This window comes from Odocoileus virginianus, chromosome 3 (genome assembly GCF_023699985.2).
Source record: "Odocoileus virginianus isolate 20LAN1187 ecotype Illinois chromosome 3, Ovbor_1.2, whole genome shotgun sequence".
Taxonomy (NCBI): Eukaryota; Metazoa; Chordata; class Mammalia; order Artiodactyla; family Cervidae; genus Odocoileus; species Odocoileus virginianus.
Window position 1 is genome coordinate 48531247 of NC_069676.1, and position 15156 is coordinate 48546402.

General features: G+C 41.4%; 1 protein-coding gene across 5 annotated transcripts in view; it reads left to right on the forward strand.

Moving 5' to 3' along the window:
• Positions 1–15156, forward strand: part of LOC110148446 (protocadherin alpha-C2) — a 187734-nt gene that overhangs the window by 49842 nt on the left and 122736 nt on the right. Inside the window, exon 1 of one of the 5 annotated variants that reach the window (XM_020910454.2) lies at positions 1491–4026. The exons of 3 other annotated variants lie outside the window; for them this stretch is intronic. In XM_020910454.2, the coding sequence (XP_020766113.2) occupies positions 1645–4026 (2382 nt within the window). In that variant the 5' untranslated portion in view covers positions 1491–1644. Of the gene's footprint in view, positions 1–1490; positions 4027–10699; positions 13409–15156 lie in introns of those variants that run through there. One more of the 5 variants, XM_020910453.2, reaches the window with a different exon arrangement.

The window sequence follows — 15156 nt, forward strand, 5'->3', positions numbered from 1 at the left end:
CTTGGAATGTGGGAGCTTTAAAAGCTATCTTTCATATGTTTTTAATCAATGAAACAACTCTTTAAGCCAAAAGTGGAACAGATTTTCAGCATGGAGTCATTCTCATAGGAACTGGAGCATTTCTATCAGCAAACATGCAGGGGTTTGTTTCCTTGTCATATCTCTTTCTGAATTTAGTCACACCTATATGCTAAAATTTTCCTGCTGTCTTTTAGGTAAATATGTTGGTCTTGAATTTATGGTTTCCACAATTAATAAAAGAGAAGTAATTAGAATGAAAAATCTTTGGCATAGATCTATAATTATTGACTCACTATTTTATAAAGTGTTCAGAATAGATATTGTAGCTCACTTTTACATGAAATGTGAGATTTCTTTGGATAACTACTTATAATTTTTTTAAGGAGAGAAATGGGATTTTCCAAATGACTGTCCTCTTTCTGGAAAGATTTCAAATATTGGATAGTTGGCTCCTTAACTAACTTGAGAATGATTAAAATATTTTTTTCTAAGACAACACTGATAAGCTTTATTGCAATTGATGAATAATTGTTAGGCAAATTTCATTGTTTAAAAAAATGAGATAAAAGAGGAAAACAAAATTGAGTGATTACATGATATTTAGAATGCTCTTTACACCCTAGTCTCCTTAAGCCAATTTTGGAATAAAATGGGTATGAACAAAGTGACAAATACAATTTGGATTTCTGATCAGTATGGTTTTAGGGGGGATTAGGAAGGTTATTTTTAAAAACAACAGTGGATATAACACAAATTTAAGTTGTCATTCAGGATGGAAATGACAACATTCACCCTGGGCAGATCTAGTAATTGGAAAAAAAACTTTTAAATGAGACAAAGATAAATATGTTTCATATTTCCAGGAGTCAGTATTTGGTAAATTCATTAGCATCAGAGCAAATAAGTTTTTGGATAACTTAGAAGTAGCTTGCATATTAGCACTGATTCGAAACATCATCATGTTGAGAAGGTAACAGAATTGGCATTTTGAATTATCTTGTACACAACTGGACTAAATGTTTAGAGTAATTTAACACAGTATAAGGTTTAAGCAATAGAAAATTATAGCGTTAGCAATTAAATAAACTTAGTAAGAGGCCATTCAAAATTATCAAGTTCTGAAAGTCTTTAAAAAACTATCACTAGTAACTTACAAACATGGATTTTTTTTCATCATCATATACATAATAGTGCAGTAGTATGTTCTCTTAGATGTCTATATAAAAAATAGAATTCTTCTTGGAATTCTAACTTCTAAAACCAAACCACCTTTAAAGAGTTAGTGGTCACACACAAGGAATGAAAGAACTAAAGGCTGACAAAAACAGACTAATAAGAAGGAATCAAGAAAGAAGTCAAATAAGTGAAAGAAATAGTATGAACGCCAAACGCACTTCCACTTTGACCCACAGGATGTCGTTGTTCTCCAAGGAGAGGATTGTTTGAACGGAAAAAAGTAAAGATTATTCCCGGAACAGAAAGACCCATCACTGTTCCGGTGCTTTAAAGACTATACACACACCCATATTGTTAAGATTAGTTGGGATGTCAGGACTAAGACTCAAAGATCTCGAAAGGACTACGTATTTCTACTCAGGAAATGTGATTTACTAACCAGGAGCGATGTTAGCTTCAGGATCTGGTGGCCCGGGAGCCCGGCGCCTCCTGCTCTCACTTCTGCTTCTCGCGGCCTGGGAAACTGGGAGCAATCATGTCCACTACTCAGTCTCCGAGGAGGCCAAACACGGCACCTTCGTGGGCCGCATCGCCCAGGACCTCGGGCTGGAGCTGGCGGAGCTGGTGCCCCGCCTGTTCCGGGTGGCATCCAAAGGCCGCGGGGACCTTCTGGAGGTAAATCTGCAGAATGGCATTTTGTTTGTGAATTCTCGGATCGACCGGGAGGAGCTGTGCGGGCGGAGCGCGGAGTGCAGCATCTACCTGGAGGTGATCGTGGACCGGCCGCTGCAGGTGTTCCACGTGGAGGTGGAGGTGAAGGACATTAACGACAACCCGCCTGTGTTCCCAGCGACACACAGAAATCTCTTTATTTCAGAAGCTAGGGCTCTTGAATCTCGTTTTTCACTAGAGGGCGCCTCCGATGCAGATATCGGCGAGAACGCTCTGTTGACTTACAGACTGACCCCCAACGAGTATTTCTCCCTGGAAGTACCGAGCAACGATGAGCAGGTAAAACCGCTCGAACTAGTACTTAAAAAACGTTTAGACAGAGAAGTCGCTTCAGAGCTTCTCTTGGTGCTCAAAGCAACGGATGGGGGCAAACCTGAACTGACAGGCACTGTAAAGATAAACATCACAGTGCTGGATGCAAATGACAACGCCCCAGTTTTTGACAAAGCAGTTCACCGTATAAAATTACTGGAAAATGCAAGAAATGGCACACTGGTTATTAGACTTAACGCCTCAGATTTGGACGAGGGTTCAAATGGCCACATTCTTTATTCCTTTGCAACTGATGTTTCCACTAACAAAGAAGCCTCTTTTCGCATAGATTCAAACAGCGGAGAAATAAGAGTAAATGGAAAAATAGATTTTGAAGAAACTAAATTATGGAAACTTCAAATAGAAGCAGTTGACAAGGGAAATCCTCCAATGTTTGGTCACTGCACAGTTTTGATAGAAGTCTTGGACATCAATGATAATGCTCCGGAGTTACTAGTGACTTCACTGTTGCTTTCTATTCCAGAGGATGCTCCACTAGGGACCGTCATCACTCTAATCAGTGTAACTGACCGTGACATTGGTAGCAATGCCCAGGTGACCTGCTCACTAACACCCCACGTCCCCTTCAAACTGGTGTCCACCTTCAAGAATTACTATTCACTAGTGCTGGACAGTTCCCTGGACAGAGAGAAAGTGTCAGAATATGCTCTAGCACTGATCGCGAAGGACGGGGGCTCGCCTTCGCTGTCCGCCACCGCGAGCGTGTCCGTGGAGGTGGCCGACGTGAACGACAACGCGCCTGCGTTCGCGCAGCCCGAGTACACGGTGTTCGTGAAGGAGAACAACCCGCCCGGCTGCCACATCTTCACCGTGTCTGCGCGGGACGCGGACGCGCAGGAGAACGCACTGGTGTCCTACTCGCTGGTGGAGCGGCGGGTGGGCGAGCGCGCGCTGTCGAGCTACGTGTCGGTGCACGCGGAGAGCGGCAAGGTGTACGCGCTGCAGCCGCTGGACCACGAGGAGCTGGAGCTGCTGCAGTTCCAGGTGAGCGCGCGCGACGCGGGCGTGCCGCCCCTGGGCAGCAACGTGACGCTGCAGGTGTTCGTGCTGGACGAGAACGACAACGCGCCTGCGCTGCTGCCGCCCGGGCCAGGCGGGGGACCCAGCGCGGTGAGCCAGGTGGTGTCGAGGTCCGTGGACGCGGGCCACGTGGTGGCGAAGGTGCGCGCGGTGGACGCGGACTCGGGCTACAACGCGTGGCTGTCGTACGAGCTGCAGCCGGCGGCGGGTGGCGCGCGCAGCCCGTTCCGCGTGGGGCTGTACACCGGCGAGATCAGCACGACGCGCGCCCTGGACGAGGCGGACGCGCCGCGCCAGCGCCTGCTGGTGCTGGTGAAGGACCACGGCGAGCCGGCGCTGACGGCCACGGCCACCGTGCTGCTGTCGCTGGAGGACAGCGGCCAGGCGCCCAAGGCCTCTTCGCGGGCGTTGTCTGGTGCAGCTGGCGCAGAGACGGCGTTAGTGGATGTGAACGTGTACCTGATCGTCGCCATCTGCGCGGTGTCCAGCCTGTTGGTGCTCACGCTGCTGCTGTACACGGCGCTGCGGTGCTCGGCGCCGCCCAGCGAGGGCGCGTGCGGGCCGGGGAAGCCCAGGCTGGTGTGCTCCAGCGCGGTGGGGAGCTGGTCTTACTCACAGGAGAGGCGGCAGAGGGTGTGCTCTGGGGAGGGGCCGCCCAAGACCGACCTCATCGCCTTCAGTCCTAGTGTTCCCCCAGGTTTGAATTCTGGAGGTATTGGAGACCAACAGGAGTTTTGCGAGAATGTAAGTACAGTAATTCTGGGATGTATCATGCCTATTAATGTCAATCATATAGTAGTTCACCAACAAATTACTCTAAGTCCATTGCTTGAAATATTTGTTGTCTTTTTCTTGTGATGGTTTATTCTAAAGAACAATGGAAGTCCAGTCATTTTTACTTCTTTTCTCCACAATCTTCTTAAATACACTTGAGAATATTATTTAATTGTTGGAAATACTAATAATAGTAATAATGAAGTAGACTGTCACAGCTTCCTGTAAATGAGCAAGGCTAAGTCAACCAAGAAGGAAAGTATCACTGATGGAAATGGAGCATGTGGGTGAGGCTCAAATATTCTACTTCTCAATTCTGCTGCAAGTTCATTCTTCCTATTCATTTTTAAAAATTCTATTCTATTTGGTGCCCTCCACTCGTGTGTGTGCCTTCAAAATTTCCATAATAATTCATATTTCCATAATTTGGTTAATTTGAGTTTATACGTGTTAGAATTCTTACCTCCCTATAAGTTTGTGTATTACTGTCAGGCATGGGCTGTCAAGGTGGCTTAATTTTATAAATCATTTCTTTATAATCAATAGCACGCTTCTTTCATAAAGTAGGTAGAATTTTAGCCTTTCTTTTGGGTATGATTTTACTTTTTTTGCCTTTAATCCCTTCATGATTTAAACTCCTTTTCTTCATAGTCTTCAGATGCTTGAGATATACAAACAAAATTTTTTTTTCTAATATAATGATGGGTTTGCTAATTGCCTGGTGGCTTGCTGCTCTCCTCCACATTAATTTGCTGATTTTTATTTGGAAGATTTATTTGAGCATTGATTATAATTCTATTTCTTGCATTCATGGTACCTATAATGAGGTTGTGGGAAAATTCATACTCCTTTGTGCTTTGAGTTTCAAAAATGTCTTCTCATATATGTAGAACTGTGATACTTCTGTCCGTGTTCACCAAGATGCTTGGACTTCAAAATAACATTGCCTTAAATAACTTAAGCCTGATAACCATGGAATATCTATAAAGGCTAGTGTTGACTAGTGTTGTTGACAATATTTCAAAATTTAACATTGTGTACTTAAAATATTTTTAAACATTGTGTACTTCAGATACATTTGATACAAATTTCTTTTTGCTCCAATGCTATATTCATGTGAATGGTTTTCCCTAAAGAGGTCACAGAGAACTTGAAATTAGAGCTGTAAGGGTATGAATCAAATAATGAGGAAGTTGATTTTGTTCTTTTTGACTCAGTTGTGCAAACTAGTGATTCTGTAATTGTATGATATGGAGAAATAAATTATATATGATATATTTACATGTAGGTGGAGAACCACATTATAGATAGGGTAAAGTTAATAGAAATTCTGAGATAGCTATTTTCTACCCAGAAAGTAGGATGATTTCCATAAAGAGGAACATTAGGAAATCTTCAGAAAAGGAAAAGTCATATCTTGATTTATGGCACTGGAATCTTCTTCATCCGCAGCTATAGACTACAAGAGTCAAGGATACAACATTGGTCACTAACTATAATCAACCACCACTATTTGAGATATTTCTATTTGTAAGATATGGTATAAAGGGCTTAAATAATTTTGTTTAAATCTTATAGCAACTTATAACGGACATTCAACTATCCAAGTTCTAAAGATTAGATAAGAGATGGTGAGATGCTTGTCTGTCTTGTCCACTGCCATCCAGTTAATATATGATGGAGATGATATTCAAATGCACATCTCTTAGATTTAAGAGCCATTCTTTTATTAACTGTATAACTTTTTAGAGTAAATCTTTCATCTAATGTTCAAGTGCTCAGTTGTGTCTGACTCTTTGCAACCCCATGGACAGCAGCACACCAGGCTTCCCTGTCCTTCACAGTCTCCCAGTCTGCTTAAACTCATGTCCATTGAGTTGGTGATGCCATCCGACCATAGTTCTGGCTAGAAAAATCAAGCACAAGCTATATACATGTTAATTCTCCTTTCTGTTTTACTTAGGAAAAAAACCTCCATGATTATCTTCATGTACAATACCATAACTGAGATAGGAATTAAAGTGTTTTTAATGTTGCTAAGTGATTATTTTCTCAGAATGTTCATGGTCATCATTAACATTTGTCTTAGTCAATGCCATATTGAGATAGGAGATTTACATTACTAATAATTAAGCATTGTCCAATAAGCACTGTTAATCACTTGTTTGGAAGTGATATAAATAAGCAAAATCATTTAATATATATGGAAAAGCAGAAGACTGTGCTCTGCTACATTCTTGCAGAACACCAAACCCAAATTATATATATATATATATATATATATATACACATATATATATATGTATCCTTTTTACACTAATACAGTAATAATTATGTTTTGACACATATAAGTGGTAATATGCTTATTTCTTGGATCCTGAATACCAGTGAAAAGCAAAGGAGAAAAGGAAAGATATTCTCATTGGAATGCAGAGTTCCAAAGCATAGCAAGTAGAGATAAGAAAGCCTTCCTTAGTGATCAAAGCAAAGAAATAGAGGAAAGCAACAAAATGGGAAAGACTGGAGATCTCTTCAAGAAAATTAGAGATACCAAGGGAACATTTCATGCAAAGATGGGCACAATAAAGGACAGAAATGGTATGGACCTAACAGAAGCAGGAGATATTAAGAAGAGGTGGCAAGAATGCACAGAAGAACTGTACAAAAAAGATCTTCATGACCCAGATAATCATGATGGTGTGATTACTCACCTAGAGCCAGACATCCTGGAGTGTGAAGTCAAGTGGGCCTTAGAAAGCATCACTATGAACAAAGCTAGTGGAGGTGATGGAATTCCAGTTGAGCTATTTCAAATCCTGAAAGATGAAGCTGTGAAAGTGCTGCACTAAAAATGACAGCAAATTTGGAAAACTCAGCAGTGGCCACAGGACTGAAAAATGTGTTTTCATTCCAATCCCAAAGAAAGCTCAAACTACTGCACAATGGCATTCATCTCACATGATAGTAAAGTAATGCTCAGAATTCTCCAAGCCAGGCTTCAGCAATACATGAACCGTGAACTTCCAGATGTTCAAGCTGGTTTTAGAAAAGGCAGAGGAACCAGAGATCAAATTGCCAACATCCGCTGGATCATCAAAAAAGCAAGAGAGTTCCAGAAAAACATCTATTTCTGCTTTATTGGCTACACCAAAGCCTTTGACTGTGTGGATCACAATAAACTGTGGAAGGTTCTGAGAGAGATGGGAATACCAGACCACCTGATCTGCCTCTTGAGAAACCTGTATGCAGGTCAGGAAGCAACAGTTAGAACTGGACATGGAACAACAGACTGGTTCCAAATAGGAAAAGGAGTACATCAAGGCTGTATATTGTCACTCTGTTTATTTAACTTATATGCAGAGTACATCATGAGAAACACTGGGCTGGAAGAAGCACAAGCTGGAATCAAGATTGCTGGGAGAAATATCAATAACCTCAGATATGCAGATGACACTACCCTTATGGCAGAAAGTGAAGAGGAACTAAAAAGCCTCTTGATGAAAATGAAAGAGGAAAGTGAAAAAGTTGGTTTAAAACTCAACATTCAGAAAACTAAGATCATGGCATCTCGTCCCATCACTTCATGTGAAATAGATTGGGAAACAGTGGAAACAGTGTCAGACTTTATTTTTGGGGCTTCAAAATCACTGCAGATGGTGATTGCAGCCATGAAATGAAAAGACACTTACTCCTTGGAAGGAAAGTTATGACCAACCTAGACAGCATATTAAAAAGCAGAGACAACAAAGGTCCGTCTAGTCAAAGCTATGGTTTTTCCAGTAGTCATGTATGGATATGAGAGTTGGACTGTGAAGAAAGCTGAGTGCCGAAAAATTGATGCTTTTGAACTGTGGTGTTGGAGAAGACTCTTGAGAGTCCCTTGGACTGCAAGGAGATCCAACCAGTCCATCCTAAAGGAGATCAGTCCTGGGTGTTCATTGGAAGGACTGATGCTGAAGCTGAAACTCCAATACTTTGGCCACCTCATGCAAAGAGTTGACTCATTGGAAAGGACCCTGATGCTGGGAGGGATTGGGGGCAGGAGGAGAAGGGGACGACAGAGGATGAGATGGCTGGATGGCACCAGTGACTCGATGGACATGAGTTTGAATAAACTCCTGGAGTTGGTGATGGACAGGGAGGCCTGGCGTGCTGCAGTTCATGGAGTTGCAAAGAGTTGTACATGACTGAGTGACTGAACTGAACTGAATTGAATACTAGTGAAGGATCAGTAAGTGTTTCCAAAATTGTATACTTTAGGAATAGCTTTAAAGATGTATATTTCCCATAAAAATATTTGAATGTGCATAGGTCTTTCAGAATCCATTCTTCTTCAGTCTTACTGTTGCCTGAGAGATTGTGCCAACTGAACAAATAATCTGTGATCAAATAACTGTATATTTCAATGAGTCATGATAGCACAGAGTGAACATCACTGCTTATATTCTGTAGTTTTGTAGATACAATGCTGAATGGTACTTCTAACCCATTAGTTTTGAAAAACCTACTGGTTTCCAAGAGTGGCTTCAAGATTTATTTTTGGTTCTATGTTTTCAATAAATAGTAGTACTAGATCTATTATGGAATATTAGTGGATGATGAGGACTGGCAGAACATTACACCATGCACTCTTAACACTTGACTAGCAGGACCTACAGCTGGAATTTAAGACTAAGCAGATTGATTTTGAAAAGGTCAGGGTCAAAGTTCCTTAATCTTTTCAGTCAATCTTACAAAATCAATGTTAACATGTTATATAGATGTGATTTCTTGGCACCAGCCTATTACCAGATCTCAGGCCCATCCCCAAAGATAAGTTCAAAGATATAATAATCTATTCTATAGGAGCTAGTTGAGATGATGAAATCTGAAGTATCACAGCCAAAATGCAATGGATGTGACATTGGTTCATACAGTATATCCAACTCCTTTATGACTTGGTGTTCTTCCAGTGTCACTTAATATACTTGTGTAACGTGGTTTGAATTTAGACATGTAATATAATCTCTCAGATAAACTTTCTCATATTTATTTCTCTACCTTTAAAAACTTCACGTTGAATGTAACATCTCAATCCCAAGTTTCCTTGGGGAAGTGGTTGGAAGTCTGTTGCTTCTTTCTTCTGCCAAATCTGACAGGCTTCAAATATCATGTTAGATCTACTGTTCTCTAGCCTAATGGTATACTTTGAAATTAGGCCTATTTGACTGGTTGTTTTCTATTAATAGATGCATAACAGAATTCAGTGTCATAAATAGTTATCAGTCTGTTTTGTTTGTTTTTTAAAAAGGAATTTTAAATTTACTTTAAAGACAGTTCTAGCAGAATAATAATGTTGGGAAAAGAACAAACTTGAAATAAATGAAATAAGATTTGAAATTAGCAATAGAACATACGTGTGTATTCAAGATAAAAGAAAATATTAACATAAAAGTAAATATACTAGCAATTTTTTACTGTAATATTTTTAGATTGGATATGAACCATCAAAACTGTACAACAAAATACTCAAGCTAGAATGATATTTATCCTGAATCACTTTCTTCTCTCAGCTTTCACTGTACCCTTTTTTCCTTACTCAAATCCCAAAGTAATATGAAACAATAAAGGACATGTAACTAAAGTGCAACTTCAGGCCATGAAAATACACATCAGTTCCAATTTTCTAGTTGATATCTTATGAAATTGAATTTCCATTAACACTGAGGTCATTTAGTTTTTGGTTAAATCGATTATTTTCTCTTTTCTTTAGCACAATATTAGGCACTTAGAGGAAAAGTGTTTAAAAATAATTTCCCTTATTTTGGATAAATTTACAACCTCAAACCCAGAATTTTTTTAAAAGAAGAAATAGGTCAACTATTTTCATGACTATATCTTGATAAATATATAAAAGCCAATGTTGTTGAGAGGAAATACCAATATGGCACAGAAGTTTTCATGGTGATTTTAATTTCATTGAATGGTAAAAAAGTTTACTATGAAAGAAGTAGTCTTTCATATACTGACACCATTACATAAAGTAACAAAGTAACCATTTTTATACCTGTTATTATATTGTTAGCAATGCAGCTTACATGAGAAATCATATATGCCATATAAAAATTTCATTTACATCAATAGACTTTTGTGAATTTCATGTCTTAAATCACAAAATTTGGAATATATTTTTGTTTTCCTGGTTGTTCTTTAGTGGATATAAAGTTTCTTGTAACAGGTACACAATTAAATGTAAATACCAATGAAGAATTAGAGCTAAAGAAAAATATAAATCAAAAGCAAGTACACATAGTGCACATAGATAAAAATACAATATGTAGGCTTAAAGACTAAAGAATTGTTATTAAAGTTTCAAATTTGTCTTTGAGTTTACTAGCAGCTGAAGTATCAAGAGAAACTAGAAGTAAAACAATTTTTATATGAGGAAATGTTTGACTCTTTTTTTCATAAGGCTACCTATAGAATTGATCTTTCTCTGTCTCTCTCGGTGTGTGTATACGTGTAGATAAGTAAAAGAGCTCTAAATCAAACATAGGAACAAACATTTCAGTTTGACGTTAATCAAGAAAAAAGCACCATTTTCCATATACCATCAATTTCAATATGACTTAAAATCTGAATGTTCCACAAATAAGCACTTTGGAAATATTTAGGGTATAAAATAGCTTGAAACACGTGAACTTCTTTTTTTCTCTTCAAGTACAATTCTGTGGTGTTGGATGTACGGTACAATACTCACAATTTCAGGCACAAGGTGTCGCTCTTTACTTGGAGGAAGTAGTTCATTCAAGGGTTAGTCTGAGCTGCCAGGAACTCCCCATTTAAAGACTCCGTCATGCCGGATGCTACCGTTAAAGGATCCTTTGAAACTTCTCAAAGATTCAGCAAGATATTTAACCGGGAATTCGAGTCTATGGTACTGTAAGTGTAAAGTATCGTATTTTGGAAGTCAGTATATGAGATGTCCGCGACTCAAAGAAGTGGATTGGGCAATGGGCGACTGCTGCTGTCGCTTCTGCTCCTCGCAGCTTGGGAGGCAGGGAGCGGCCAGGTCCACTACTCCGTCCCTGAGGAGGCCAAACACGGCACCTTCGTGGGTCGCATCGCCCAGGATCTGGGACTGGAGTTGGCGGAGCTGGTGCCCCGCCTGTTCCGGGTGGCGTCCAAAGGCCGCGGGGACCTTCTGGAAGTAAATCTGCAGAATGGCATTTTGTTTGTGAATTCTCGGATCGACCGGGAGGAGCTGTGCGGGCGGAGAGCGGAGTGCAGCATCCACCTGGAGGTGATCGTGGACCGGCCGCTGCAGGTGTTCCATGTGGAGGTGGAGGTGAAGGACATTAACGACAACCCGCCTGTGTTCTCTCTCAGAGAACAAAAGCTGCTGATTTATGAATCTAAACAACCTGACTCTCGTTTTCCTCTAGAGGGAGCTTCTGATGCGGATATAGGAGAGAATGCTCAATTGACCTACAGACTAAGTAAAAATGAGTACTTTTCTTTAGAATTACCAATAAATAGTAAGCCGACTAAGAAACTGTCACTTACGTTAAAGAAGTCTTTAGACAGAGAGAAAACTCCGGAATTTAATTTACTACTGACGGCTGCAGATGGAGGGAAACCGGAGCTCACTGGCACTGTTCAACTCTTCATCCGCGTCTTGGATATTAACGACAATGATCCGGAATTTGAACAATCAGAATACAAGGTGAGACTGATGGAAAACGCAGCTAAAGAAACTCTTGTGATACAGTTAAATGCCACAGATCAAGATGAAGGAGTCAACGGGGAGGTGACATACTCCTTAATGTCAATTAAGCCCAATGGAAAACCTTTATTTACACTCGATGAAAATAACGGAGAAGTGAAGGTCAATGGAACTTTAGACTATGAAGAAAACAAGTTTTATGAAATTGAAGTACAGGCCACAGATAAGGGGAATCCCCCAATGGCAGGTCACTGCACAGTCTGGGTTGAAATCTTAGATGCCAATGATAACGCCCCTGAAATCACTGTCACTTCCCTGTCTCTACCAGTACGAGAGGACACTCAGCCAAGCACTGTCATTGCGCTGATCAGTGTATCTGATCGAGACTCTGGCGACAATGGACAGGTAACCTGCTTTCTAACGCCCAACATCCCCTTCAAGATCGTGTCCACGTTCAAGAACTACTATTCACTATTGCTGGACGGCAGCCTGGATCGTGAGAGCGTGTCTGTCTATAAGTTGGTGGTGACAGCGCGGGACGGGGGCTCGCCTTCGCTGTCCGCCACCGCGAGCGTGTCCGTGGAGGTGGCCGACGTGAACGACAACGCGCCCGCGTTCGCGCAGCCCGAGTACACGGTGTTCGTGAAGGAGAACAACCCTCCTGGCTGCCACATCTTCACCGTGTCGGCGCGAGACGCGGACGCTCAGGAGAACGCGCTGGTGTCCTACTCGCTGGTGGAGCGGCGGGTGGGCGAGCGCGCGCTGTCGAGCTACGTGTCGGTGCACGCGGAGAGCGGCAAGGTGTACGCGCTGCAGCCGCTGGACCACGAGGAGCTGGAGCTGCTGCAGTTCCAGGTGAGCGCGCGCGACGCGGGCGTGCCGCCCCTGGGCAGCAACGTGACGCTGCAGGTGTTCGTGCTGGACGAGAACGACAACGCGCCTGCGCTGCTGCCGCCCAGGCCAGGCGGAGGACCCAGCGCGGTGAGCCAGGTGGTGTCGAGGTCCGTGGAGGCGGGCCACGTGGTGGCGAAGGTGCGCGCGGTGGACGCGGACTCGGGCTACAACGCGTGGCTGTCGTACGAGCTGCAGCCGGCGGCGGGTGGCGCGCGCAGCCCGTTCCGCGTGGGGCTGTACACCGGCGAGATCAGCACGACGCGCGCCCTGGACGAGGCGGACGCGCCGCGCCAGCGCCTGCTGGTGCTGGTGAAGGACCACGGCGAGCCGGCGCTGACGGCCACGGCCACCGTGCTGCTGTCGCTGGAGGACAGCGGCCAGGCGCCCAAGGCCTCTTCGCGGGCGTTGTCTGGCGCGGCTGGCGCAGAGACGGCGTTAGTGGATGTGAACGTGTACCTGATCGTCGCCATCTGCGCGGTGTCCAGCCTGTTGGTGCTCACGCTGCTGCTGTACACGGCGCTGCGGTGCTCGGCGCCGCCCAGCGAGGGCGCGTGCGGGCCGGGGAAGCCCAGGCTGGTGTGCTCCAGCGCGGTGGGGAGCTGGTCTTACTCGCAGGAGAGGCGGCAGAGGGTGTGCTCTGGGGAGGGGCCGCTCAAGACCGACCTCATGGCCTTCAGCCCCAGCCTACCTCCCGGTCTGGATAGAGAAGTCGAAGAAGAGAGGAAGGAGGCAGGATCAAATCATTCTGATCTGGTGAGTTCTATAGATCCTTCCCCTCTTCTTGAAGTTTATGTTAATTGTTTAAAAAATCCAGTTTGTTTCATGGATGTCTTGTACTTCGAGTATCGTTTTTAAAAACATTTGTTAGCGAAATGCCAAATGATACACATATCCAATTTTTATCATATAAAGTATTAGGCTACTTAGCCCGTAAATATCCTATTTCTCCTAATGTTTTGTTAGAACATGTTAAAAAAAATGAAGATGAAAGAAGGACGTTTTTGTCACCACTTTATTAGAAATAATTTCTTATTTTCAACTCATCTACCCAAATCACTCCGTCACACCTAATCCTAATTAATATAGATAATAACTATGGATTTTTAAAAATTTACTCATCCTCTTTGCTTTTTTAAACAAGCTTTAGCTTTGATATTTTCACATTATTAGATCAATGACTTTTGTCACTTCAGACTTGTATCAAAATTTTAACACTGTTAATTAGTTCTGAAAGGATTTCCTTTTTTTTTTTTTTTGGTTTTGAACATTCATCATACATCTATTATCCATTAAATAATCCTCAGTCTTTCTTCTACCAATAAGATAAAACCTGTTTTCATGTTATTTGTGGTAAAAGAGTGCAGTCCTAGTGTGCTTATTTCATTGAAATAATATAACTAAAATTTCTGTCCATTTTTAATTTTGTAATTTTGTCCTTTGAAATGGGGAGAGATTTATCTATTACATACTGAAACAAAGCGAACAAAGCTGCCAGAGTCACTAGGCAAATAAGGTTATTAATATTCCTCAATCAAATCATTCAAACTTGCTAAAGGCATGCATATAGGCTTATAACATCTGCAATATGTGCTAGTTGGCATTATTTCTTAAGTTGCTGGCTTGATCTATATAGAAAAAATTAATTCTATCAAAGTGAAGCCTATTGACATTTATCAGTTTCTTTCATTTTAAATTTCCTATCCTTAAATGCTTTATTGCTGGCCTTTGTAAAAGTTTCTTTCCATGTAATATACCCATGAATATACATGCCCGTGTACCACATCTGAAGATTCTAGAAAAAAATCATTTGTCTCTAGGTCATCCTTCTAATTCAGTGGTTCTTAGCCACATGTAGGATGGTGGAATTGCTGACCTCTTTTGAAAAGCTGATGAAAGTCATTCTCCCTTTAAAATTACACAGCAAACCACTTGGCATAATAGTCAAGGACTCCATGCTGAAGCTCATCCTTGGCCCTCTTTTTATGAAACTTTGTATCTCAATATTAATTGTCTAAAAACATTCTTTGTTCCAAATTAGTCAATAAGATTAAAATATAAAATATTTCAGGCTCAAAAGTAATGAATCATATCATTTATGAAAGTTTGTAAATATAAATAAATGTGAATGTTAGGTAGGGCACGTAATATTACCCATTTCCAAACTAACTTCTTGGAATGACTCAACATCATTTTAATTTAATATAAAACATATTGTAATGTTTTAGGTCCAGGTTAAAATTTTGCAGATTGTTACTATTGCATAATATATAAGTAATCAATACACATTTTAGATAATCCCAAGTTATGTGGATTAATTTCTACAAATTTAGTGTCTTTTATTCTTAATTTAAATTTCAAGATTACATTGTAGAATGCAAAATTGTTATTTCATTCTATTTTGTAGTTTGATTGTTTAATTATTGAGCTAACATTGGATTTTTCTATCAGTTTAATCATTTAATTATGTCTAACAGTGAGTGAGGATGCATTGGGTCTCCTGA